The sequence below is a fragment of the Oryzias melastigma genome, linkage group LG14 (genome assembly GCF_002922805.2).
Source record: "Oryzias melastigma strain HK-1 linkage group LG14, ASM292280v2, whole genome shotgun sequence".
NCBI lineage: Eukaryota > Metazoa > Chordata > Actinopteri > Beloniformes > Adrianichthyidae > Oryzias > Oryzias melastigma.
The window spans coordinates 28,508,927-28,536,682 of record NC_050525.1 but is presented as its reverse complement, the minus strand read 5'-3'; the positions used below and the strand labels follow the sequence as shown (position 1 = coordinate 28,536,682).

General features: G+C 40.7%; 2 protein-coding genes across 5 annotated transcripts in view; one reads left to right on the top strand and one right to left on the bottom strand.

Moving 5' to 3' along the window:
- Window positions 1-16,200, top strand: part of gtf2ird1 (GTF2I repeat domain containing 1) — a 41,121-nt gene extending 24,921 nt beyond the window's left edge. The window contains exons 8-27 of one of the 3 annotated variants that reach the window (XM_024263662.2): window positions 1,455-1,538; window positions 2,251-2,434; window positions 4,530-4,555; window positions 6,753-6,876; window positions 6,944-6,987; window positions 7,088-7,168; window positions 7,944-8,078; window positions 10,594-10,647; window positions 10,716-10,796; window positions 10,903-11,086; window positions 11,172-11,272; window positions 12,247-12,321; window positions 12,397-12,664; window positions 12,747-12,775; window positions 13,474-13,521; window positions 13,597-13,674; window positions 13,847-14,039; window positions 14,226-14,263; window positions 14,336-14,445; window positions 15,616-16,200. In XM_024263662.2, the coding sequence (XP_024119430.1) occupies window positions 1,455-1,538; window positions 2,251-2,434; window positions 4,530-4,555; window positions 6,753-6,876; window positions 6,944-6,987; window positions 7,088-7,168; window positions 7,944-8,078; window positions 10,594-10,647; window positions 10,716-10,796; window positions 10,903-11,086; window positions 11,172-11,272; window positions 12,247-12,321; window positions 12,397-12,664; window positions 12,747-12,775; window positions 13,474-13,521; window positions 13,597-13,674; window positions 13,847-14,039; window positions 14,226-14,263; window positions 14,336-14,445; window positions 15,616-15,684 (2,006 nt within the window). In that variant the 3' untranslated portion in view covers window positions 15,685-16,200. Of the gene's footprint in view, window positions 1-1,454; window positions 1,539-2,250; window positions 2,435-4,529; window positions 4,556-6,752; window positions 6,877-6,943; window positions 6,988-7,057; window positions 7,169-7,943; window positions 8,079-10,593; window positions 10,648-10,715; window positions 10,797-10,902; window positions 11,087-11,171; window positions 11,273-12,246; window positions 12,322-12,396; window positions 12,665-12,746; window positions 12,776-13,473; window positions 13,522-13,596; window positions 13,675-13,846; window positions 14,040-14,225; window positions 14,264-14,335; window positions 14,446-15,615 lie in introns of all 3 variants that reach the window. The other 2 variants (XM_024263655.2, XM_024263648.2) reach the window with 2 other exon arrangements.
- A 1,525-nt stretch (window positions 16,201-17,725) lies between these two features.
- The window catches only part of dtx2 (deltex 2, E3 ubiquitin ligase), an 18,080-nt gene continuing 8,049 nt past the window's right edge, over window positions 17,726-27,756 (bottom strand). The window contains exons 4-9 of one of the 2 annotated variants that reach the window (XM_024263672.1): window positions 23,695-23,913; window positions 22,750-22,817; window positions 22,508-22,675; window positions 19,761-19,922; window positions 18,496-18,585; window positions 17,726-18,186 (exon numbers count right to left, since the gene is read on the bottom strand). In XM_024263672.1, coding sequence (XP_024119440.1) covers window positions 17,947-18,186; window positions 18,496-18,585; window positions 19,761-19,922; window positions 22,508-22,675; window positions 22,750-22,817; window positions 23,695-23,913 — 947 coding nt within the window. In that variant the 3' untranslated portion in view covers window positions 17,726-17,946. The remainder of the gene's footprint in view (window positions 18,187-18,495; window positions 18,586-19,760; window positions 19,923-22,507; window positions 22,676-22,749; window positions 22,818-23,694; window positions 23,914-27,756) is intronic. The other variant, XM_024263681.2, reaches the window with a different exon arrangement.

The following is a 27,756-nucleotide window of genomic DNA, read 5'->3' as shown; positions in this document are numbered from 1 at the left end:
TCTCACTTTTTCCCTATCTTTGATTTTTTATTTATATGTTTCAGATTAGTGTGGCGTTTGAGCCTGGTGATTGGTTTAGATTCTAACCAATCAAATCGCCGTATTTATCTAACATGGCGTCCACTACTCAGGCTTCGAGTTTGCCTTTTTGGCAGGTTAAAAAAGTTAAAGTCAAAGTTAAAGTCCCACTATTTGTCACGCACCTAGGTGTGTGAAATTTGTTCTCCGCATTTGACCCATCCCCTGGGGGAGCGGTGAGCTGCAGACACAGCCGCGCTCGGGAACCATTTGGTGGTTTAACCCCCCAGTCCAACTCCTTAGTGCTGAGTGCCAAGCAGAGAGGCACTGGGTCCCATTTTTTGAGTCTTTGGTATGACTCGGCCGGGATTTGAACCCACGACCTTCCAATCTCAGGGCGGACACTCTACCACAAGGCCACTGAGCTGGTCAAAAGGTAAAAGTGAATTTTAAGAATAAAATTGCAATATTGTGGCGCAAAAATCTCTTTTTTAGCCAAGATCAAAACACCTATGTTGTTTTTTAGGACCTAGTTTCTGCAGAACGGCAGGAGTTCATTAGAAAATCACTTGAGTTGTGGGCGGGACTGTTTCCATGGAAGTTAGCCTTTCACTAATTTACCAGCATTCCCTTTGTTTACACTCTCTCCTGCTAGCTTATAGCCCTTCATAAGGCTAAGCTAACGTTAGCGTAGCCAAAAATAGTGAGAGCTCTGCAGCCGAACAGATTCCAGCTCAGACGAGGAAAACAAAGACGCTTGTGGATCTAATTGTTTAAGTGGATGTTTCAGAAATGTAGAGGAGCAAGAAGTCTTTGGCCCCTCCCACTTTAGTTGCTGCTTCACAAACCTGAGCTTTTTTTTCATCATTCTGTCATCATCAAGCATCTTTGAGTTTCTTTTAAATGTAAACATTGAAACTCCAACAGTAATGAAGAACATTTTTTCAGCAATGAAATCCAAGTGAATGAACATTCAAACAGTCAAATTCTGGGTTATCTTTCGATTGATAATCTGGAGTATTTTCAGGTATTTCTCTCAAAATGTTGATGAGTTCTTTCTGAAGCCCAAACACTGATGGTTGTTCTGCACGCCATCATGGTGGTTGACGGTTCACTAAATGACTGTTTTTCCGTCTTTATCTTGTTGTAATTGTAAAACAAGTCTTTCATTCTCTGTTTTTTTGGTCGTTAACTCTCACGGCTGACTTCATTTTACGAGTCCACAAACACACACAGCAGTATTATTATATTACAACCTGAAATTTTATGTTTACCCATAAAACCTGCAGTTTATAAAAGTTCAACACACGTAAATTATTCTCAGTTTCTGTGTTTTTGTCACTGTTTTGGTTGAAATCCTCTCCGAACAGAAGTAAAATCAAACTCCTGGCAGCAGTTGTGATCAGAAATGAAACCGTGTTTGTAAATGTTTTCAGAAAAATGGGACTCGTTCATTCGGGAGACGGAGGACATCAACACGCTGAGGGAATGTGTGCAGATCCTGTTCAACAGCCGATACGGTGAGATCTTCTTTCACATTCAGTGGAGGAAATGCTGGCAGGTAGATCTGTTCTCCACGCGAGGACACGTCTGCCAGATTGATTTAAAAACAGAGTGGAGCCAGGTCAGTACATCAGGTGACCACCAGGGGGCGTTTCAAACACACAAACCAGATTTCTATAGTGCAAAAGCTTCACAACAGATTTGAAATTACCTCCTGTGGGTTATTTATTTATTTTTTATCTCGCTCATCTTTTAATTTCCGCCAGAAGCTCAAAGTTGATAAATCAGGCGGAGCTCCTCTGATTGACAGGCGGCTGTCAGATGTTCAGCTGGAGATTGTCCTCATTGGGCGTCTTCCAACTGTTAAAAATGCTGAAAATTTAGTTGTTTTTTTTTTGTTCTTTTTTTATTCAATCATTGAGAATTAGGAGCAGATAAAAAAAATGTTGTTTGAAAAAGATCCGATTTGTGATGTAGAAAATACGCTGACCGAGCCAAAAGCTTCATGCTCCAAGCTCTCAGCATTGGGGAGGGGAAGAGGGGCGGGGTTGCTTAGCTCTTATAGAAATTACATTCTAAAAAATAACTAAAGTTTTTTGTTTTGGGCTAAAAACAACATATCAGTAATCAGCATTTAAAAAAAACGCTTTGAAAATAGATGAAAAGAGGAGCAGGTCTTCAGATTTCCCATCATGCTTTGAGAACGTCGTCTTTCCGCCTCTCTTCCAGCTGAGGCTCTGGGTCTGGATCACATGGTGCCTGTCCCCTACCGCAAAATCGCCTGCGACCCCGGAGCTGTGGAGATCATCGGCATCCCGGACCAGATCCCCTTCAAGAGGCCGTGCACGTACGGCGTCCCCAAGCTCAAGCGCATCCTGGACGAGCGCCACTCCATCCGCTTCGTGGTCAAACGGTCAGTCCTATTTGAGGAGAAGTTTCTTCCTCGAACGCTCCTCCCTCTATTTGTTCATTTAAATGAGACTTCATGGCCTGTTTGCCTTAATGAATCCTGCAGCTCGTTAGTGCTAATTCAATTAGGAGTGATTGACGACGGGATTCATTCTGAGCGACATCAGATTGTCTTTGAGAGATGTTCCAGAGGATGCTTCACTTTGATAATCATTCCCACAGTTTTCTCTCCTCATCTATGGATCATCTCCTGCTAGAACTTGTGGTTTTTACTACAAACCAAATCATGTTAAAGCCGTTATGTTTGTTTTTTTAGCTTTATGATCACAGACTTGGATAAGGTTGAGTTAGATGACTGGGGCATGTCTGCGGAGTCTGGTAGCATTTCTTTGGAATTCTTGTTGCATAAAATACCAGCAGAATTTACAGAAACTTTATTTTTGAAGCTTTAGTTTAAAAACAAGCAAATCTGCACATTTTCAATCTACAGAAGCTGAAAACGGTCTGCCATACTTTCAAAAAAAAATGTTCTCGTTATAACGAGATCCAGTATTTCGTTATAACGAGAAAACAAACATTGTTTTCTCGTTATAACTTAATAATCAACAACGATGAATGAAACGTCCAACTCTGCCTTTCCCACACTGAAACTCCATGACTTGACCTGTTTCTGTTTATTTTATGGTTAACAAAGAACAGAAGAAAACGACAGTTGTTTTTAGTCTTGTTATAATGAGATCCATTATGTACTTATGAGATCCACTATGTTGTTATAACGACATTCACTATTATGTTATAATGAGATCCACTATGTCGTTATAACGAGATTCACTATGTTGTTATAATGAGATCCACTATGTCGTTATAACTAGATCCACTATGTCGTTATAATGAGATCCACTATGTCGTTATAACTAGATCCACTATCTTGTTATAACTAGATCCACTATGTTGTTATAACTAGATCCACTATCTTGTGATAACTAGATCCACTATGTTGTTATAACGAGATCCACTATGTCGTTATAACGAGATCCACTATGTCGCTATAATGAGATCCACTATGTCAGTATAATGAGATCCACTATGTCGTTATAACGAGATCCACTATGTCGCTATAATGAGATCCACTATGTCGCTATAATGAGATCCACTATCTTGTTATAACTAGATCCACTATGTTGTTATAACGAGATCCACTATGACGTTATAACGAGATCCACTATGTCGTTATAACGAGATCCACTATGTTGTTATAACTAGATCCACTATGTTGTCATAACGAGATCCACTATGACGTTATAACGAGATCCACTATGTCGTTATAACAAGATCCACTATGTCGCTATAACGAGATCCACTATGTCGCTATAACGAGATCCACTATGTCGCTATAATGAGATCCACTATGTCGCTATAATGAGATCCACTTTGTCGGTATAATGAGATCCACTATGTCGCTATAATGAGATCCACTATGTCGGTATAATGAGATCCACTATGTCGGTATAACGAGATCCACTATGTCGTTATAACGAGATCCATTATGTCGTTATAACGAGATCCACTATGTTGGTATAATGAGATCAACTATCTTGTTATAGGAACACAGTGGATCTCGTTATGATGAGCCCGTTTTTGGCTTCGTACCTATCAACTGTTTTTAGTGTTTTCTTCAGACCTTTCAACAAATCCAATGAAAGGACAGGAAAATGTCTGGAAAAACTTTAGTTTTGGGGGAAACTGCAGGTGTTTGTGTTTACTTTTTTTATGTGGAATCATGGGTAGAAACCTTTCATCTCGGTGTGAATGAGTAAAACAATCGGCAGACAGAGATGAGAGTCAAAAGGTCTTACTTTGGTAAATGATCTGTTAGTTCTTCAAAATAAAACATCAAATCCAATGTCATGTTAAACTGAACTTCAGTCCGTCTGGACCTGAAGCTTCAGCAGGAAATGTTCTGCTGCTGAAATGACACTCAAACTAACCTCATGTTTAAATATTTACTCCTATAATCCATCCATGGCGGTTTTCTGGTTCTGACTCTGTGGCTGAGATGAAACGCTCGGCGTCTAACAGCTCTTTTTTTTCTGTCTCAGGATGTTCGATGAGAGGATTTTCACCGGTAAGTCTCTCATTAATTTAGTTTTTCTTCATTTTCATCAGCATGTTAGCCGCCGTTTGGCCCAATTACCTCGACGCCCGCTCCCTAACTCCTTACATCAGCCTCTCTAATTACCCGCCAACATTCTGGAAATTGTTTCCGTGAAGCAAAGATTTAAAATTTTATTACAACATTAGCGTAATCTTCCCCAATTACAGAAAACGTCTTTAAATCCAAACCGTATGATTTCACGAGCCTCCTCTCACCTGAGTTACATTATCTGCTGACGGTGATGCTGTTTGTGATTTGAAGGAATCGTGTTGATCTAGAAGAAATGAGACCTGAATGCACACCGGTACAGAGATAATATTAGAACGTTTATGTGAAAAGTCTGAAGCATTCTTGAGTCCGAACATCACTTTTGTAATCTGACAATAAACAAACAAATCTGACAACATTGGTGCTAAATCAATCAATTCATTAGAAAGACATAATAGTTTTAACTTCAAAGATATTTCTATAGTTTTATTACAGCAAAAGACATCAATGTTTACTTCAGAGAAATTAAAAAAGATGTAAAAAATATACGATTTTAGAGTAAAAAGAGAACTAAAAGTCTAAACTTTTTGGTTTAGCTGCAAAACTGAAGCAGCAAGAAAACAACAACATTTATTTACAGAAGTTTAAGGGTCATTTTACAAGCAAAACTTATTTAAAATTATGGCTTTAAAGTCGTAACTGTTAAATTACAAAAACATCTTTCATAAATTAATAAGATTCAAAGTGGTAAATTTACAAGGTCTACATTTTTTTACATTTAAAGTCGTATTTGTGAGTTTAAATCTTGTAGCTTTGGGAATTTTTTCTCATAGATGTACAACTTTTTTATCGTAAATGTATCATATTTAAAGCCATACATTTAAAGAGCTCAAAGTTGTACATTTATTTAATTGAATATTGTACATTTATGACTTTTTTCGTATAAATGCACAACTTTTTTTTATAAATTAATATTAAAGTTTTTTAAGTTGTACATTTTTTAGATTTAAAGGCGTAGATTTATGTTTATGTGCTGTTTATATTTATATTTGATTAATTATATATTTGATTTGATTATATTTTATTGATTTACATATTTTTTCTCATTAATTAAAAGATTTAGAGTCCTAAATTTCTTTTTTTTTAATATCCCGCATTTGAGAGATTTAAAGTAATAAATGATTAATTTATCCTAATTAATAATTGATCCTAAATTTACAAGGTTTATAGTCGAGGATTTATGAGTTTAAATCTTGTCATAAATGTAAAACATTTTTTCGTAAGTTTGTAGTATTTAAAGTCATACATTTAAAGGGTCAAAAGTGGTAGGTTTATTAGTTTAAATATTGTAAATTTGTGACTTTCTCTTATTTATGGACAACTTTTTGCTTGTAAATTTATGAAATTGAAAGTGGTAAATTTACAATATTCATTTTCATAAATTTAAAAGGTATAAAGTTGTAAATTTATGAAAATTAAAGTTGTAGATTAATGAATTGTAACTTTACAACTTTTTCTTATACATTTTCGAGATTTAAAGTAAAAAATATATCACTTTAAATCAATTTAATTTAAAATTTGTGAGAACCACAGCCGTATATTTAAAGGTTTAAAATCTTTTTTTTAAAGGTTTGATGTCATAAATTTACTACTTTAAATCTTGTAAAACTAAGAGATTAAAAGTAGTAAATTTATGAGAAAAAGTCTTAAATTGACAAGATTTATAGTAGTAAATGTATTACTTTAAATCTCGTACATTTATTTTTTTTGCTGGCCCTAAAACTCGGTTGTAGACGTTCAACACATTTCGTTTCATGTTTTAAGTCAGAATCTCAGCAGGAAGAAAACTTTAGAACGTTAAAACATTTTTCTAAGGATCTTTGATGGACAGATCAGGACATTTTTCATCTCATCCCAAAAGTTTTAACCTGCAGAGAAATCCGTTCCAGAAAAGCTTTTATTCACATCTTTGCATGAACGATAAAAATGAAGTTTAAAATGATCCCTGATCATAAGGATCGCTTCTAATCTTCATATAGAAATGTATCTTTTTCTGTTTCATTCCAATGATACATTTCTGTTTATGTTACTTAAAAGTTCATTTAATTCTTCTAAACTCTCATGAGTTTGTGTTTATTATGGGATGCTGTTTCTTCACCTCCTGACTTGTTTGTTGAAGCTGCAGGAAAGATGGCGAGGGAGGAGGGAAAGCACGAGCTGGGCGGCGCGCCTGACGACGGCTTCTGCGACAGTCTGAGCGCCCCGACCGCCGCCGAGCTGGTCGGCCACGCCCACAGCAGCAGGTGGGGGCCGTCGCTGCCCACCGTCAGCTCCGTTTTCGTAAATGTCTGACGTCTCTGTGCTCCACAGATCCACCAGCGCTTGTGTGAGTCCTCTGGCCGACTGTGAAGCAGGTAAACGCCCAAACCGGTCGCTGAACGTTTGATTCCCGTTTACGTCCCGTTTACCGCTGATGTTGTGCAGCTAACAGCATGAAGAGTTCGATCCCCGCAGGTCCTTCCGGAGACTGCGCTCCTCTGAGGAGGATCAAAACAGAACCTCCAGAAGGAGAAATCATCCAAATCACAGTACCTGGTGAGTTTCTGGAGGTCCTGATCCAGCAGTTCTGCAAAACAGAAACATCTGTCTGAGAAAAATGTATTCAGAAAAGAGTATAGGAAAATCAGAAAAAAAATATAGAAATATTCAGAAAAAATGTAGTGAAAGTAAGAAAATATTATGGCACAAATCAGAAAACTTTGTAACGAAATTCAGGAAAAAATCATAGGAAAATTCAGAAAAACTATTGTGAAAATCAGAAAAAATATATAGCAGGGAATAAAATAAAGTCAAATACAAAAAAAATTAAACATAATTAAGAAAAAAATTACAGCAAAAATCAGAAATAACAAATTAAAGCAAAAAACAAACAAAAAAATTCTACAAAATAAATTGAACATTTTTTTCTTGAAACAATTAAGAAATAATATTGAACAGTTAGAAAAAAAAATATTTGAAAAAATGTTTTGAAAGACGTGCTGAGCGCCACAAAGTCGACCACGACGCGTCTGTCCCGCTCATCCATGGACTTCGCTGTTGGGGTCAGGATTGACTCCCAAACTGAATCTTTCCTCAACACTGTTCTGTGTTTGTGGATAAGAAGAACAGAGATTGGAGATTTTGGGATGAACATATAAACTAAACGGATCACGTCTTTTGTAAATTAAACAGAAAATATATCCATACATTGGATTTCTACCTCAACCTCCAATAAACACAAACATTTGTGTTTATGTTTATTTCAGAGATTTTCACTTTTAAAAACAGAATTTGTTCTTCTGCACCCGATGAACTGACCGTTCTTCTGCAGATGCCGGCACAAATGGGGAGGAGCCTAACGAGGCTGTGAGCGAGCCCGCCGCAGGAGCGCCATGTCCCGCCACATCCTCGCCCTCAGCCCCCCCCGCTCCTCCTGCATCCCACCTCCCCATGGAGAACCACTCAGGTATCCTCACCTTCACCCCCCCCGTGAGCCACGTGAGCTGCAGCACGTATGAACTTTGACCTCCACGCCGTCACCTCCACCAGAGGAACTCCGCCCCCTAACACATAGCTCCACCCCACACCTGAAAACACCTCCTCCCCCCGCCGTTCCTCCTCCTGTAGCTCTCACCTGTGAGGAGCACGCCGCATCACCTGCTGGGTCGGGTTTGGACCGATGTGTCGTGAACATCACAGTCTTTTAGCTCCGCCCACCACATTTAGAGAACCAATCAGTTCCCCCAGAGCTCCTCCCCTTCCTGTGGAACCTACCGAGAACATTTGAGCAGACTCCGCCCCCTCACACCTGCTTTTTGTCTCAGGTGCAAACTGAGCAAAAAGTTTGTGAAACTTTAGAAGTTTTATTTTCTACTTGAAGGACTTTTGAAGCAACAAATGGAAAACTATCGACAGTAGAGATGTTAAAAATCAGTTTTAAAAAGATTTAATAATACATATTATGCAATATTTTAATGACTTAGATTATAAAAACAATATAATAAAAACTATTATTTATAAAAAATGACATATTCAACACATTGATAAAAATCTGAAGAACATCAGGAGGAACTGAAGGAACAAATGATGTGGAAGTCACTGTTACTCATAAAAACTCAAAAATAAGGAAACAGATTATAAATAAAAAAATATAACATTTTCATTCAAGTTTTAAACTGCAATGATGGAAAATATAAAGATAAGTAACAATTTCCCCCGAGTTACATTTTGTGACGGTAATATTCTGACGGGGGCGGAGTCATCTTGGACCTGTGGGTGATGTCATGTGGCTCCATCCAATATCTGAGATGTCACGTTTTAGTCGATGATTTGTTGGAACATAAAGATTTTAATCAACTGAAAGATCGCAACAAAAACCGAAAGTCGCCACGAAGTCGTAGCTTTTATTTTGAAGGAAAGAAACTTCAGTTTCCGTGAAGAGTTTGAGTCTGCTCGAAGGATCTCGGTCGTAGAGTTCAGGCGGTCATTTACTTTTTGTTGTTGTTTTTATTTTGTTCCTTTTCTTTTCTTTCATCAATGACACCTGAAGGAGAGGCGGCGCAGGTGAGTCCAGAACAACAGAACACCTCCGTTTGTTATCGCCGAGGACGGCAGAGGGTTTTGTAGGGGTGGGCTGGTTCTGTTTCATTCGGATCCGGTCCGCTGGAGGCAGAACCGCAGCAGAATCTGAAGCTCCGCCCTCCGAATGTGGAGGATGAAGGATGGGATGTTTCCTGAATGTTACAGGGAATGTTTGTGTTTTTGAGAATTTATTGTCCAAATCCTTCATGCAAAACAAACTATTTTGAAACTATTATGGGATGGCCACGTTTTGCCATTTTGGGACAAAGTGTGAAATTTGGCAATTTTCACTTTTGCATATAAAATTTGAAACATAAATCATTTTGTTTGAGCGATCTTCATGAAATTTCCTACACATGTCGCTGGGATAAGTCTTCAACCACAACTGAACCTTCATTGGCCTTTGACCTCAGGAAGAGGCCGCTGTCTTGAATTTTCCAAACAAATTTCCTCCTAAAAATGTAAACAGTTTTCATCCATCTTCTCCTAACTCTTCGATCATCACTGGGAAGCTACTTGCGAGAAAATATAGTTTTTTTAAGTTTGTAGATTTAGAACAGCGTTAGCATGGCGAGCTAGCAAGAGTGGCATCTTGCTAGCTCGCGCATTTTTCACCAGAACGTTGTGAAAATGTGATACAGGGATCTCTGGTTTGAGCTGAACAAAATGATATAACATACAATATGAACATATTAGGGAATGAGGGCGTGGCTAACAAAAAACCTCTGTTGCTAAGGAAACCCAAAAACGTACTTTTGACGATTCTTCTAAAAATGACATCGACCTGTTCGTCACCCCTTGGTGACCAAAAAATAATATGGTTGCTATGGAGATAATACTAAGAGAAAAGCCTCTATTTTGGAAAAAACAGTTTTTTTCTGAATTTGTCATGGGGTGGTAGAGACAGAGGAGGGGAAGTGAGAAAAGAAAACTTTCTGGAAGGAAAGCGTCCTGGTACATCAGCCTCAGCTCCAGTCAAACACGGGGGTGGAAGTGTGATGGTGTGGCATTGCTTTGTCGTTTCCTTTCTGAAAGTCCAGGAGGAGAACATCCTCCATGAGTTCATCAGATTAGAGGAAATGAGTTCAGGCGGGTCTGAACTGCTTTAAAAAAACCTTTTTATTTATTGAGGTAATTTTTGTGATTTGTTTGAGCTGATGAACTTGAATTTAGCAAACATGGTAACTGTTTAGAGATGAGAATGAGCAGAGATGAACCTAATCAGGACATTTTCCCTCCAAAAATGCAGCAAATTTGTGGGTTCCTGAAAGGAACTGCAGACGTATTTCAGATAGTTTTGGTTCTAAAAGCTCCAATCAACAAACCAAAGAATAAAATATGTCAAAGCAAAGAAGAGCTTAAATAAAAGCAGACTTGATGTGTTGGGTTTTCTCCTGCAGCTGAAGCGTTGTCTCCTGGAGCGTCCTCACAGAGCATCCGCAGACCTTCTGAAGGTGATCCTGTCGCTCACCCGAACGTACGAGAAGAAAGGCTTTGACTAAAGAGCTCTTCTGTCCTTCAGGAGGAACTCTGCTGGAGGACATCGGGGAAATGATCCTTCAGCTGCGGAGACAAGTGGAGAGCCTCTTCGGCATCAAGTATGGTAAGCTTCCTGTCGTCGTGGAGCCTCATTTCATACTCCTGATCAGACGCTGATGTTCAAGGCAAACAGAAGAAGGGTTTGTTGACGCCTCCCTCCTCTTCCTCAGCTGAAGCTCTGGGCCTCTCTGAAGCCACCAAGGTGCCATACTCCCGGTTCCAGATGTACCCGGAGGATCTGTACGTCACCGGCCTCCCAGACGGGATCTCCCTGCGGAGGCCCAACTGCTTCGGCGCCGCCAAACTGCGGAAGATCCTGGCGGCCAGCGGTCAGATCCAGTTTGTCATCAAACGGTGAGGAAGAGGAAATCTTCGTCTCCCCGCCGTCCTCCCAGAAGCTTCCCGCCCGTTTCTGAACTCCCCGTTTCCTCGTCTTCAGGCCGGAGCTCCTGACCGAACAGGTCAAACAAGAGATGCCCCCCATCCCCATCGGCCATGGTGCAGAGGTAGAGCGGTCGACCTCTGATTGGAAGATTGCAGGTTCGATTCCCACTGTGTCCCACGTTGCTCTGGTGGTTATAGGTGTCCAGGAGTGAGTGACGGTAAAGCACTTTCTCAGAAGGAAGCAGGACGTAACTTCTGTTCTAAAGCAGGAGTGTCGAACTCAATCGCAAAAGGGCCAAAATCAAAAACACAACTTAGGTCGCGGGATGAACAGGAAATACATTTTTAAAGCTTTGAAACTGTAACTTTTTAGCATGATTATGAACTAGATATATAGAATTATCTGTGATTATGCTAGTGTGAATGCTGTAAGATGAATTTGGCTGCTCAAGTTGCTAGTGCTGATAGCTGAAATCACTGAAGCTGATAGCTCAAGATGCTGAAATTACTGAAACTAAATAGCTAAAAATGATGAAGCTGATAACCAGCTAAAATATGAGCTAAATACCAAATTACCTTAAAAAGTAAAAAAAAAAAAAAACGTAGGTTGGCTAAAACAGCTAGCATGTAGTGAAAAAAATAGTTAAACTTCAAAATTGCTTAAAAACTGAAAAAAGCCTAAATTAGTCAAACAGCTAGCATGTAGCTGAAATATTAGCTTTACTCCAAAATAGCCTAAAAATCTTTGTAAATGCCAAAATAGACCACAAAGTTGGTAGAATACCAATTTTAAAAGATTAAAACTGTAACTTTTTAACATAACTATGAATAAGAAAAAGGCAGGAATATTATTCCAGAATAAATCAACTTAAACCTTAAATAACTTTTAATATTTTACTCTTTATAAAAATATATTTTGCCAAAAATATACAAGTTAGAAATAACAAGATAACATCATTCCATTAATAACAATAAAGTAAAATGACTTGACTTTGACTCATGTTCTAAATGTTTCTGAACTTGATACTTCATACTTTGAGAAGCGAAGAAACATTTGAGAAAATAAAGATCCTCAGGTCTGTGGGAACAGTTTATGGTTGGAAGTTTGAATCTGAGACGTTTTTCTGCAGAGCTCGACGCCAAGGACGCCACGCCGGTGACGCCAGAAGACTCTGCAGCCGTTTCCAAGAAACCTGGATTCTCAGGTGTCCTCATCGTGAACACGGCTGCACTTCCCTCTGAATTCTGGGATTCAAACCCTCGTCTGTCCGCCTCTGCAGACTGCATGGAGTCCAAACTGTCCCGCATCGACCTGGCCAACACGCTGCGCGAGCAGGTCCAGGACCTCTTCAACAGGAAGTACGGGGAGGCGCTGGGCATCAAGTACCCCGTCCAAGTGCCTTACAAGAGGATCAAGAACAACCCGGACTCGGTCATCATCGAGGGGCTCCCGCCCGGCATCCCCTTCAGGAAGCCCTGCACCTTCGGCTCCCAGAACCTGGAGAGGATCCTGGCGGTCGCCGACAAGATCAGCTTCACCATCACCAGGTGAGAAAGAAACCACAATCCTTAGCCCCGCCCACATGTCTGTTGACTGATGACATCATCATGTGCTTTGGTTCTTTTTCAGACCTTTCCAAGGACTCATCCCCAAACCAGGTACGTCGATCATCAGCGACCCCCGGTAGGGCAGCCACGATTAGTCGACCACTCGGCGACTGATCAACTATTAAAATAGTCGACTAATTTAATAGTCGATTAGTTGTTACTTCATATTATATGGAGTCAGAGTGTAGGAAAGTTGAAAGTTATGTCATTCTGCTGGCTTTTGGGACTATTTTGGCATTTATTAAGTTTTTTTAGGCTATTTTGGAAGCTAATATCTTAGCTACATGCTAGCTATTTTGGCTAATTTAGGAGTTTTTTCCAGTTTTTTTTAGGCTGTTTTGGAGTTTAGCTAATATTTAGCTACATGCTAACTCTTCTAGCTTATTTAAGTATTTTCAGTTGTTTATGCTAATTTGGAGTTTAGCTAATACTTCAGCAGCATGCTAGCTGTTCTGGCTAACTTAGGCTTTTTTCAGTTTTTTGGGCTAATTTGGCATTTAACTAATATTTTAGCTGTCTGTCAGTTTCAGCGTTTTTAGCTATCAATTTCAGCGTCTTCATCTATTGTCACTAGCATCTTCAGAAGTTAAATTCAACTTACAGCATTGACCCGATTAGTCGACTAATCTGAAAAAATAATTGGTGGTTAGTTGACTATTAAAATAATAATTTGTGGCAGCACTGTCCACCAGGAACAACGCTTAAAATCATTTACGCTGACGTTCATCCACTTTTCTTTTTCCCCTTAGCTCCTCGCCGAGTCACGTTACTAAAAAAAGCCTACGCCGCCATCAGTGGTGAGAAGATGTTTGATCGTCGTTTAGCCTCAAACGGAGGATTTTGCTTCTTCATCGTCTTCATTTTTCCGACAGACGAGGACGACATGAACCGCATGGGGGAGAAGGTGGTGCTGCGAGAGCAGGTCAAGGAGCTGTTCAACAAGAAATACGGTGTGTGGCGTTCCTCTGGGCGCGCCATTAGAGCCCCTTTAGTTTCATTTTTAAGAAAGAAATCAATTTATGAAAATCTTTTTTATTGTATTTATCTGTAAACCTTTGAGATCTTCTTATTTTCAGTCAAAGACCGAGACATTCACTCGCTGCCTTCTACTGTGTCCTTCAGGTGAGGCTCTGGGCCTGGACCGCTCCGTCGTGGTGCCGTATAAGCTGATCCGTGGCAGTCCGGAGTCCGTGGAGGTCAGCGGCCTTCCAGACGACATTCCCTTCCGAAACCCCAACACCTACGATATCCTGTGCCTGGAGAAGATCCTTCAAGCCGCAGACAAGATAACGTTCAACATCAAGAGTCAGCTGCAGTGAGTTCAGCGGCGGCAGAAACCTGCTAAGATCGTCATTTCTGTTCGGATCTGAATCCAGAAACGTCACAGAATGTCGTCTTGTGTCAATATTGAGCAGAGAAAACGCAGATTTGACATCAAAGACTGAAGTGAAGACTAAAGCGGACGTGACGTCACCAGAAATAACACCGCTTTCTCTTTCAGGCCTTTCGCAGAGATCTGCAGCCAGCCGTGTAACACAGGTGAGTGTCCGCTCAGGTGTAGCCTGAAGCTCTGCTGGGGCTGGAAGTCACGGCTCCGTTTCATGTCTTCAGTGGGAACAGACGCCTCCACCAACCGCCGGAAACGCAAACGAGTCCAGGAGAGCAGCCGAGTAAGCTCCGCCTCCGACCTGGCCCCGTCAGCCAATCAGATTCCAGTGATGGTACGTTGGATCTTTATTTTGATGAAAGTCCAGAAGAAATCTGTTGAGCCGTTATTGTAAAAACAAAAAATATTCTTTAGGTTGTTTCTGCAGAACTCTGAAAGATTATTTTAAATTCTACAAAAATATGGCTGATCTGTTTTAATGCAACTCTCATCTGCTTTAGAGACAGTAAAATGAGCTTAGAATGCTTAATATTGGACTGATTTTGAAAGAAAAATATCTAAAAAAATAAGCCTCAGGTCGTGGTACTAACCATTCCAGCATGGCGTCCAACTTTGTGTACACAATAAGCTAGTGCATATATGGCATATATATTTCATAGATCCTCTTTATACTCCTCTGCCCTTACCACTCCGGTCAGAACTGCACAACAAATTTACTTAAAAAAAATGTTTTCAAAATGTCGGATTTTCTGTTAGTTTTATCTCCATAGCAACCATTTTATTTTTTGGTCGCCTTGGTAGGACGAACACGTCAATGTCACTTTTAGAAGAATCTGCAAAAGTTATTTTTTTTTATTTCCTTGGCAACGGAGATTTTCTTGACTCATCCCACTGGTGTCCAAGTTTGCGTATGCAACAAGCTAGCGTTAGCACCTCTAGCATATATCTCTCATTGCCCCTCATTATACCCCTTTGCCCCTTACCACCCTGGTCAGGCCGGCACATGACAAATTCACTTTAAAAAAAACATTTTTTCCAAAATGGCAGATTTTCTGTTGTTCTGTCTCCATAGCAACCATTTTATTTTTTGGTTGCCTTGGTAGGACGAACACATCAATGTAATTTTTAGAAGAATCTGCAAAAGTTATTTGTTTTATTTTCCTTGGCAACGGAGATTTTTGTTAACCACACCCACATTCATAATGTGTTTGTATTGTGTGTTACATGGTTTTGTTCAGCTTGAGGCAACGACTTGTGTATTTATTTTCACAATATTTCGGTAAAAATATGCAAGCGACGTTAATGCCAGTTTTGCTAGCTCGCCATGCTAACGCCGTTCAGTCTAGAAACTTCCAAATGATGCTCGAGGAGTTTCAATTTATAGATGGTACTAAGGGGGATGTTTTAGAAAAATTCAAGATGGTGGTCTCTTCCCAAGGTCAAAGGTCAAGGACACCAGCTGTGAACTGTGGCGAGTGACGTTTCGCCGCTTGTGTCTCCGCAGCAGTGGCCCATGTACATGGTGGACTACGGCGGCGTGAACGTTCAGGTTCCCGGGAAGGTGAATTACTGAAGGAGGACTGCAGCGAGGGCGGGATGGGAGGAGGCGGGACTGAAGGGGGCCGTCTCTGGCGGAGGAGCAGCAGAATGTATGCAGGTTTTCTTCAATCATCCTGTTTTGGTTTTTTTTAACATAAACGATAAAAAAGTCCCTAAAATCTCCTGGTTTCTCATCTTGGTGTCCATCCACTGACTCCACAAAAACGTCTGACGAGCATCTGGTCCCGAACGATTTCACATATTTGTACTTCTTCTTATTTATTCTATTTATTAAAAGCTAACATTACGGGCAGGGATGTAAAATATCTCCTTTGAGGAACTATCAGCACACTGAGGAACGGCTTCAGTTCAGATTCATCCGCAGCAAACGGCCTTGAACCTGTAAATACGTCACTACAGTCAGCCTGAATGTATCATGTAAAGAATGGTCTGTTCTTCTGCCATGACTCTCTGGACTAACTATATTTAATATGCTGTACCTTAACGCCATTTAGGCCTTTCAAATAAAATGTGTTGCCTTGCACCTCAACTCTCCTCCTGTCGTCTCTTCTGACGTTTGAGCTTCAAATCCTGAAGAAGGAAAAGACGAAACCATGAAGGTTTGTGTCTGATTACAATTATCCAAGTTTAACCACGAATGATATATGTGAACCCAGATCTCATGTTGACGAGAGGTTTTGGATTTCCAGACTTTTTCTTCATTTTATTTCTGGTCTTCTGATATGGAATTCAATCATTTTCTGTTTCATGCGTAGAAACGGAAAATGTTAATAAAAGGAAGAAACAGGCTCTCTCACATTTACACCAAAACTGACCTTTTATAGAAAAACATTTGGACACCCCGACTGAGAACTTCCTCGTGGACCGTAACCCGACACACAGAAGCAGAACCAGAACCCGGCTGATCCGGTTTGTCCTCTGGAGTTTTTCAGGTTTTCTGCAGAAACCAGTGAATCTGATTCAGCACTCCCTTTTTGGAATATACATGTATATATGATAGAGCTGCTACGATTAGTCGACTAATCGATTATTAAAATAGTCGTCGACTATTTTAATAATCGATAAGTCGTTACTTTACATCATCTAGAGTCAGAGTGTAGTAAAGTTGTGAGCTTTCAACACCAAAAAATGTACTTTATTTATATTTGTCACTGAGACCAAAACTTTATTTCCTTTGTTTCAGACTCTGACCTCATTAGAGAGATCAGGAATATACTTTCCATCAAACTCATTTTGACAGGTGACCTTTGACCCCATATGTACCCTTTATGTATAAAATGTATATTAATTTGTTGTGTTGCCTTGAGGGGCGGGGCATCTGTCAAAATGAGTTTGATGGAAAGTATATTCCTTATTTCTCTCATTTGACTTGTTTTAATCCCAGAAACTAATGAAGGACAGAAGCTTCATGATTCATTAAAGGTTTAATAAACTATTGTCTTAATTGTCTTTATTTGTAGTTAGTTTAAAGCTAATGATGGTTAAGATGTGTGTTTTACATCCAGTTGACTAATTGGTAAAAATAATCAGTGATTTGTCGATTATTAAAATAATCGTTTTGTGACACCACTAATATATGACTGATATATAATTTTATGTCTTTGATTATTTTGCATGGAGGCCTTGAAAAAAACATTTGAGTTTTTTTTTCTTTTTATTTGACTTTCTTCTTATTATATATTTTATTTGTGCTAAACAATAAAGACTAAGACTAAAGGTTTATGGTTTCTATAAATATTCATCGGAAGGGAATTATTAAAAAAAAAAAGATTTTTATTTGGACCTTCAAATGTTTTGGAATTGTTTTGCGCTTCAGTTTCCGCTCATCTGCAGTTTTTTCCTGAAGGTTTTGCCGTCGGATCCGTCTTTTAAATGAACGTGTTTTCATATAGTTTGGTTTTTGCTCCTTCTGGTCCTCAGATTGTAAGAAATCATCAAAAACAGCATAAACATTCTGGGCTGCTGGTGTGATTTCATGGTGATCTGGAAGATCCATGACCGCGTCTTTAGGATCCGATCAGAACCGGGCTTGGACGTAAGAAAAGACTCAGAGCTGGTTTGCATTCGTGTCTTTATTTACAGCGGTAGTGTTTAGCCTGACCTGCTCCGCCGGTTCTCAGAGGTCTGATGGGAAACTCCCGACTGCATGCGTTTGGGATCTGGAGTCATGGAACGCTCTAAAGTGCTTCATGAGATCGGCAGAGCGGCACAGAAGTCCATTTGTAACAGAGCTCCGCCCGCCGGCCTCACAGGCGGGGCGGGGCGGGGGTGTGGCCTAGCTGCTGCCTCCGGCGGCCTTCAGGCAGTCCTCCGTCACGCCCTGCGAGGCCAGCTCCGACAGAACGTTGTCCAGGTAGTTGGGGTCGGGGTATCCGTGGCCCGACAGGTTGGACATCATCTCGGTTTTGTGGTGGATGCCGTTCCACACCACCGTGTCGGGCTCGCCGGTGGTGCTGGACGTCCCCACGGTGAAGATGAGGCGCCGCATCCACGCCACCTTCAGCAGCTCCAGAACCTCAAACACACAAAAGCAGAAAACTTTTGAATGAAAGAAGTGCTTTAAGCTGATTTTCAGCTCCAAAGATGAATCTCCTGAAGATGCCTCGGTGGCGCCTCCTGCTGGTCATGTGAGATATTTTCACCCTCCCACCCCCACATGGGGCCGGAAGCGTCCCGGTGGGATCAGGCTGGATCAGCAGCTACAACAGAACTATTTAATCCGATTTTCCATCAGTGAATCACAGCAGGATTATTGTGGAGCAGCAGGAGGGAAGAGGAACCGTTTGGACCCGTCCGGGTCAGAGTGAAGAACATCTCTTCTTACCTTCCTGCCTTTGTCGTTGTCCGGGAGGAAGCAGAAACGGGGGAAGCCTCTGCAGGTGAACGGCTGTCCCGGGTTGGGGTGCTCTGGACCCTGCAGGACGAGGAAGAGGAGGATGAGGAAGAGGAGGAGACCACAAACTGGTTAACAAAGATAAAACTACGAGTTCTGTCAAAATAAACTCTTAATTTAAAACAAAAAAAACAGAATTTGACAGGTTTAAAACAGCAAAAACTTCCTGATTAACAGGTTGGAGTTTGTTTTCTGCACTCAAGTGTTTCTGTCTCAATCAGATGGAGCAGAAAACAAACAAACATCTCAGAAGAATCCACAGCAGATTCAGTTCAGATGAATCTGACCGTTTCTGTGGACCTTCATCCTCCAAATACCCAAATAAAGAACGGTCCGTTTCTTCTCATTATTCTTTAGTGAAGACTCATAGTGGTTTGTTTTTGGGTGAATGTTTTCCTCTAGTCATCAACATCAAACTTCTCTGTGTTTCAAAGTACGACTATGGAGGATCACTAACGAGTATCCGGGAGCTCGGATACTCGTTGAAAATCTGAGTATGAATATTCGTGACGTCAAAGATCACTGATTTTTATGAATATAGTAGAGTGTAGTAAAATATAATTTGAGAACTTTGTATTTTTTTATTCTGAAATACAGAATAATGTTGGATTTGAAGTTTATGAACTCAAACAAAACCAAAGGAGCAGCGCTACCATCACCGGAAGTAAACATCTTCGTCTCAGTGAAGCTTCTGGTTTTCAAAGTAAAACTAGTGAGAGATTTTTTTCTGCTCAAAAACTGAGACTGAAGTTCTGCTAACTTCTAAAAAACGACATTAACCAGAGGAGTGACCAAAAAAGAAGTTTCCATTTAAATAAAATCTTTGTTTTTCAATTTTGTTGATTCTGATCTGATGTTCTAAATATAAATGATGGTGATTTAATACATATAATTTTAATTTTCATCCATCCAGTAAAAAGACACAAAGCTACAAACATTAAATTAGTGAGTGTCTACTGGCCAGGAGTCTTCTGAAAAAACCCAAAGATGGTTCAGTAGAAACACTACCAGCAAGACGCCAAAAACTCAAATGATCTCAGTCTAATTCTGATCTAAGGTACTTTAAACAGAGATTCACTCCTGAAGAACCCAGAGATAAACGCTGATTATCGGGTTTCTCTGAATAAGAACTCAAAACGTTCTGCTTGTATAACAAGTTCTGGCGACATAAGAAGAGAATCCAATCCTGATGATACCTGGATGCCAGGAGGGATGCTGTAGATGATCTGGATGGTTCCACAGTCCGGGTGTCCGGGCAGCGACTGGGCGATGCTGTAGATCTCCATCTTCCCTTTGGGCTGCGTGCCCGTCTTCTCCCCGTAGATTGTCTTGCAGGAGGGACACTGCAAGCTGCCGTCCTGCAGAGGAGAAGAAACCCGGTGAGCTCCACGAGTCACAGGGACCGCAGAGGTGAAGCCTCCAGAACCGGAGCAGAACCTTCGACTTATTTATCTACTTTCACTGTGAGAGAAGCAGAGAGAGGAGATCCACCGTCCTGGAGGTTCATCTCTGAGGTGACTCGTGAGTGATGAAGCAGCCATGACAGCTGAAGTTTCCCTGAAACGTGAGCTGAAGAACATCCGAGCTCCTCAAATCAAACCTGATCTTCAGAGAAGCAAAGAGGATTTCTGCTCAGGAGTTCATGAGGAGGAAAGCTGCTCCTCCAATAACAGCAGGATCTAATCCTTCATCCTCATCATCATCAGTACCAGCATCTCCTGCATGTCAGGCGGATGAAGCTCCTCTGAAGAATTTGCTTTTATTTAATCAACATGTAAACAGATTAAAAATATTTCACAGTTTAGCGATCATAAAACTGGAACAGAACCAGTGAAATGTGTTTGGAAGAACTGAGGAATTTGATTTTTTAAGTTTAAAATTATTTAAAGATAAAACTATATTTTCTATATCAGAGAGTCCAAACTAAAGTTTTCCACTTGAAATCAAAGTTAAATAAACTTTTTTAGCTATTAAGTGTATTATAATGTTAATTCTTCACTATAAACAACCTCAAATCCATATTTTGATCTGTTTACACATCTCTGAGTAATCCTTTAAAAATTCTGAGCACCAGCCCCTTCCAACCCATGAAAACAAGCAGGTCCTCACATTGTGACATCACAAGGTGGGGAACAGCCCCTTCCAGGAAGAGTCTGTGCTGCCAACTCCACACAAAATGTTGTTTGTCTCAAAGTTTCTTTATCGTTCATATTCAGCAAGGGTTTTGTAGCTCCACCTTAAATTCTTGAAGCTCCACCTTAAATTCTTGTAGCTCCACCTTAAATTCTTCATTTTCTTAAGCCTTTCAGGGTGAACTATATCCATATATATGATCATAAATTACATTTGGAACACTAAACAACAAATTATTTATGAAATATTAGTTATTTTCTGTGAGTTTTTTCTACCCGGATGTAAAAAAAAACTTGATTCCTGAAGCTCCGCCCCCGCTGCGTGTGGCTGCTGCCCATTTCATGATGTCATCCTCGAGCCATTCTTTTGTTTCTTCCACAAAAATAAACAATCTCCAAATTTGTCAAAGACTGATGCACATACCACATGTCTGCCTTTAGGTGCTCCACCCATCGCTACGCTGCTTCACAAAGAAGCCCCGCCTCTAAAGTAACAAACACCTGTTTGAGCTGGAATTTACTGAAGACAAGACATACGGTATTCTGCATCTAAAATGAACGTTTCTGGAGATCATCACTATCTCTGTGGAGAAATTGGGCGTTGGTGTTAGACTGAGGGCGGAGCTGACTCTTCCTGAAAGGGGCGGTCTCACTCTGTGACATCAGTATGTGAGGACCTGCTCGTTTTTGTGGGTATGGGAGGGGCCACAGGTTTTTAGAGGATTACTCTTAAATACATGAATGGATCAAATACCTCTTCGGGGTTCTTTATAGTGAGGATGAACAGTTTGATGCACTTTAAAGATCAAAAAGTTGTTTTTTTTATGGCATGGCCTGTTTAAAAAGCAAACTTAAGTTTTCCATTCTAACACTAGCTGGAGCTACAGAGAAAAAATAGGAGTTTCTCCATTAGAAACCAAACATTTTTTAAGAAATTTCTTTATAGTTAAAAAAAAATCTCCAGCCTATAAACTATAATTTCTGTTTTTTCACAATAATCCAACAGTCAAAATATTAGTCATGAATTTCTGGTTTGTTTCTATTTCAAATCTTTTCTCTAAATGTATATAAATGTCTAAAAAGATCAAACGTTTGTGTTAACTTGAGGACTGAACGTCGTCCTGCGAGTTTTCTTCTTTAGAAACCTCCATGTTTGCTTGTGTTGGACAGAAAGAGACGGTTCATTACACAAAATGCTGTCTTGTAGTTCCACCTTAAATGTTTCACTATTTTTCCTTCATATCCTAAGCGTACACGTTCCCTCTCCCCTTCTTGGTTTGTTGTCTGAAGGGTGAGGTGAGTGTCTTGTAAAATATTCGTTTTATCTCAGTTTTGCCTGATATTCTGTTATTATTTGAGCTCCATTACAGAACAAAAATATATTTTTTCCACATATTAGTCGTCAAAGATAATAAAATCAAGACATTTGTCCCAGCTGTCCTTTTGGGTGGATCCGGGCGTTCGAACCTGTACGGGACGATGGAGGGGTGAATCGGTTTTGGACACATTTGTAGTCCTCCATATAAAAACAAATGGTTGATCCTGAGGGAGATCCGTCTGAGCGAGTGACCCGACACTACACGGGCCCTAAAGTGGATCTGGTTTAAGTTCAGACACAGGAACTGATGTTTAATCAGCTGGAAAACGGGATAAAACACGGAATATTTAACTGACCTCCTGTGACACATTTAACCGTCATGTTCCAGTTCTGACCCGGCAGGGAGGCTCCTCATTATTTAAGGTCCCGTCCTGACCCGGATCTTCTCTCTGAACAAACTCCACCTTCCCCCTCGGCGCCGCGGCCGGCGTACCTTTGTTCCGTTGTTGTACATGGCGAGCATGCAGAGCATGTGGAGGGTGTGGCCACATCGGACGAACTTCCCCACGCTGCCCGGCGCGATGCTCTGGCTGCTCTCCTCGGACGAGCCCGCCTCGTAGCCGGACGGGTTGGAGAGCTGGTCCATGCAGATGATGCAGTCCTGATGGGTACAACGGATGATGTCACACGAGCCACGCCCCTTTCCTCCACAAACCCACACAGAACACGGCCTACCTCCTCCGGAACCGCCGACACCACCTCCATGTAACGCTGGATCACCTCCTCGGGTTTCTGAGCTGAAGCTGTGGGGGGAGAGACAGGAGGAGGTTCTGAACCCAAACCAAAACCAGCCAAGGATTCTGGGAAATGAGATGACTTCCTCTTTCTACAAAAACTCACCAGGAGGAACATTTTCAACAAGCGGTTCGTTTATATTCATGTGACTCGTTAGCTCAACAGAAAGCAGCGATGAAGAGGAGTTCAAGAGATGAAGAAAAGATGCTTTTCTCCCCCATTTAAGGAGGATCAGTGAAGTTATGATGTTTAAATCACGGGGGGTCAAACTCCAGGCCTCCTGCTGGCTGTCCAGAAACCCCGCCTCCTCTGCGGCAGGTTACCTGGATCAGGTGTGGGACTTTTGTGCAAAAAATAAAACTGATATAAAATAATATTTTTTTCTAAACATGAGCTGGTTTGTAACTTTTGACAAAGCTTCATATGACCTTTCAAAATAAAAGACACCTTGTAACATAGTTTGAATAAAGTTTGAGTTAGTTCTCTTTACTTCACCGTTACTCTTAAGATTAAAAACTAGAAGTTTTCTGGAAGCAGAGCCACAGAGGATGTGTTAAAGGGCCGCATGTGGCCTGGAGCCGCAGGATGCAGACTCCTGGTTTAGCCAATCAGGAGCTTCAACGGCAGGTGGGTTGGAACACCTGTGGGACACCAGCCCTCGAGGCCTGGATTCTGACTCCCCCACCAGAAAACCTTCATTCTGCTTCAGCTGCTTTCACTCCTTTAATGGGTGAAGTTTGTCTTTTTTCAGACTCAGAAATGCAGGAGACGAAGCAGAAAGGTCTTGTGGTTGCAGACGGATGAGTGACGGAGCGATGCGGGATGAGAGGGATGGAGCGGGACAGGATGAAGGTGACGGAGCGGGACAGGTGGTGCGGTAGCTACCTCTCCTGTGCTGCCTCTTTGCTCTCCTAACTGAACTGCTGCTGCTGCTGGGGGGCTTGCTGGGCCTGCTGGCTGGGGGGAGGAGAGGAGGAGGAGGAGGAAGAGCGAAAGGAGGCGGCGGTGGCGGCTGATGCTGCGGCTGCTGCGGTGGCGGAGGGAGGGGGGCGGAGGTGAAGTGCACGCCGAGTCCCACTGCTGACATCAAAATGGAGGCCATGCCTGGAGCGGGGTGGGGTGGGGTGGGATGGGATGGAGCGACGTGGGGGAGTGCAGAGATGCAGGGGGGAGGCAGAAATAAGGAACAAATCAAAAGGAGAAATGTTGCCATGGCGACGCATTTTCAAACAGCCTGCAGACGGGAGCGGCGCTCAGCGGCTCAGTGTGAACGCGACAAATGAATCTACATCTTTAAATGTTACCATTTCAAAATAAGAGTTTGCTTATTGGATCCAGTTTGATGTTCTGAATTCAGAACCTTCTAGAACCGGAGTGTCAAACTCAATCGCACAAGGGGCCAAAATCCAAAACACTCCTGAGGTCACGAGTCAAACAGGAAAAACACTTATTAAACACTCTAAAACTACATTTTTAAAACTTTAAAACCATAATTTTGTTACATAATAATGAACTAGATATATAGTATTACCTGTGATAATGCTAGTGTGAATGATGTAAGATGAATTTGGCTGCTGAAGACGTTGAAATTGATAGCTAAGTTGATAGCTAGCTAAAATATTAGCTAAATGCCAAATTAGCCTAAAAAAACGTTAAAGAAAATGTAGACTAGGCCAAAACAGCTAGTGTGTAAATATTAACCTAACTTCAAAACAACCTACAATTTAAAAAAAAGCTTAAATTAGCCGAAGCAGCTAGCATGTAGCTGAAATGATAGCTAAACTGTAAAATAGCTTAAAAAAATCTTAGTAAATGCCAACATAGTTCAAAAAGCTAACAGAATGTCAATTTTTAAAACTTTAAAACTGTAACTTAACATAATTATGACTAATAAAAATGCAGGAATATTATTCCAGATAATATTTCCTTCATCCCATCACCTTTTTTAAGCTGGAAAAATAAGTGAATTACCAACATACGAGTGTTGACGTGTGTGCGTATTAACACTATCTGACATCTGTCAAAAAGAAACATATTTATAAAGAAAAAAAATGAGCACAAATTTTCCACAAACCTAAGAATACAAACTTTAGTTTTGTGTTTAACAAGTCTGTTTTAAATTCAGCTTCTGTTTGTCTTGAATTTCCCGTTAACTTTCTGTCTATATGCGTCTCGGGCATTTCCATTCAGTAACATGTTGATGCTCATTTATTCAGCTAAAACATGTTATGATCCCACAGCGCAGGAAACATCTCATAACTCTTTCTAAAACAAAAACAGATAATAACACCAGCGATCTACTATTTTGTTGTTCCAGGTGACAACAGCTGATGGTGTAAACGGCTCCCTGCCTGCCTTATTGAGGCCTTGTCTGTCTTAAATAGACAGCAGCTGCCAATTAACCCATTGATCACACCTGCCAGGTGAAAAGCGGTCCAGCAGCAGCAGCAGGATGTGATAGACGATAATAAGAGAACGATGAAACAAAGTGAGAAAAAAAAACACTGGAGCAGTTGGTGGAGGGATCTCTCTGCTGCCCCCATCCAGCCAGATCCAAACTGTAACCCACAAGTCTTCTCACTTGCAAAAACTATATCAAACTTAAAACGGGAAGAACCGTAACTGTTAGGGTTCCCGGTCAAAATAAAGGAATGTTGAGTGATATGATTGGACCTCTGGTTCTGTCTGCAGCCGGATCTGCCTTAAACAGACTCATTCCTACAGTGAATCGCTCCAGACCTCCTCTCCATCAGGATTCGCTCTACGATCTCGTCTGGAGATGTGGTGAGACGCTGCTGGCATTCAACTAAACTTTATTTAAATGTCCACCAACGACAGTCAAGGTTTCTTGTTTACTGCGAGCTGCAGCTCAGAGCTTTAACACTTCAAGACTTCAAATATCTGGAAATCCTTCTTCAGAGAAATTATTCTGTTTAAATCTAAAAAGAAAAACGGTTTTTCTGTAGCTTCTTGTTTGTGTTCAGGAGAGACGGAAGTTCCTGAACTTCTGCAGATGATCGGGTTCTGGTACCGGACGGATTGAGGCTTTAAGGCGTTTCTTCAGGAGTCAAAAATATTCCCCTAAACCAGCTGACTAACTCAGGATCTATTGGACTGCAGATTTTGAAGCTGAATAATCCTGTTTGTTACTGACTTTATGTATTAATAAAGTTTTTTATTGAAATAAATGAGTGTTTTCCTCACGTCTCTGTGATCTCACTGACCTGACTGACCTATAAATGATCCGTTTATACCAACAGTGGTGAAGACTGCTGGTGGTTTTCCAGACCAGAACCGGCAGGTTGAGGTCCGGTTCTGATCATCTGGATCAGAACACGCCTGGATTAATGGAGACTGATCCCTGTCGGGAAGTGATCTCTCAGGACGGGACGCCACGAGGAAACATGGACGCCTCGTCACGGCGGTCCAGAACCAGAACCGTACAGAGGTCCGCTCCTCCTCTAAAACGCTTCAACCATTCGAGAGGAAAACCTCTGCGGCTGGACTCTGACTGCAGAGGAGCTGCAGGATCATTATGGGATGCGGCCGGTGACAGACTGAAGTGTAACGTTTGATTACATTAAAGCTCATCACCGCCTCATGAGTATTAAAACGGCGTTTGGAGAAGACCAGCGACCTTCCACTCAAACCATCTGCTGAGGTCTCGGTCCGGCGCTTCTCCCTAATGAGGTTCTGGTCCGACAGCTTCCCCCAAGATGATTCACCTGCAGCTCGTGGGCCCAGAACCCGACCGCTGAGTCGGGACGGAGGAGAAAAGACGAGTTCTCTGCTGCTGGAAAAACGTTTGGAGCAACAAAAGGTCCAAATCTTCCTCAGCATGAAATGAGGACTTTAGCTTTTCTATTGGGTCACAACTGAAGACTATGACTGAATATATACGTGGTTTTAGGTTGAACATATGACTGAACCTTTTAGTTAAAACAACAAAATTTATTGTTTTACAAAAACACGTCACCGCCGGGTTAACTGTGTTTCTGATGAGTCCGGAAACATTGGTTCAAGAAAGTACGCATGTGTACTTTTAGTCTGCTAAACTAAAATAGAATAACATTTATTGATCCCACATGGACATATGAACTTGTTAGCACAGTTCTGTTAAGAAAACAAAAACACATACTAATAATAACAGTGATCTCCAGTCGATTCTCCGGCGGCGTTTTGGCGCTGGTGGCGTAAACATTCGGGATGGAAATCTCAGGGTAACTCACGATGAAGTATATATATACGATACCGATAGTATCTCGATACGGCACATATTTCTATTGTAACCCTAGTAAAGTTATTTACTTTTTTCTTTAACCTTTACTTTAAATAGGGTGTAATTTTCAGTTTCTCCACTGGTGGCAGTCAACATTTTAGACGTTGTTTTTTTAATTTGTTCGGAGTGATCATCCCGTCATTATATTGATCTTTGACGCTTTTCCATATGAGCGAGAAGCAGCGAGTGAAAGGGAGAAAAAAGACCCGAGCGAGGTAAAAAAAAAAATGAGAGAGTGAAATTGTATTTTATTAAAACAGTATTTGAGCCAAGTTTGACACAAAAAAACTAATTTCCAACAGTTAGTGTTTACCTGGGAAGTATGGAAGCCCAAACTGTTCATAATTATATAAATGAATACAACATTATTTAATCAAGCAACACTCCGATAAAAGTCTTTTCAATAAATAATTGACCATTTTATTATGAAATACATTTCATTAAAATTTAAATGGACCATTTTATTATGAAATGTATTTCATTTTTACTTTAAAACATATTTTTTATGTTAAAAATATTTCATAATAAAAATATATATCATTATAATTTTTTTTTTCATGTTGGATTTTATTATAATCATGTGGGGGTTTCTTTTGTTGAAACTTTTATTTCAAAATTACTGTTTTCCAAAGTGTCCTTTTTATTTCACAATGCTGTTTTTCAGAACG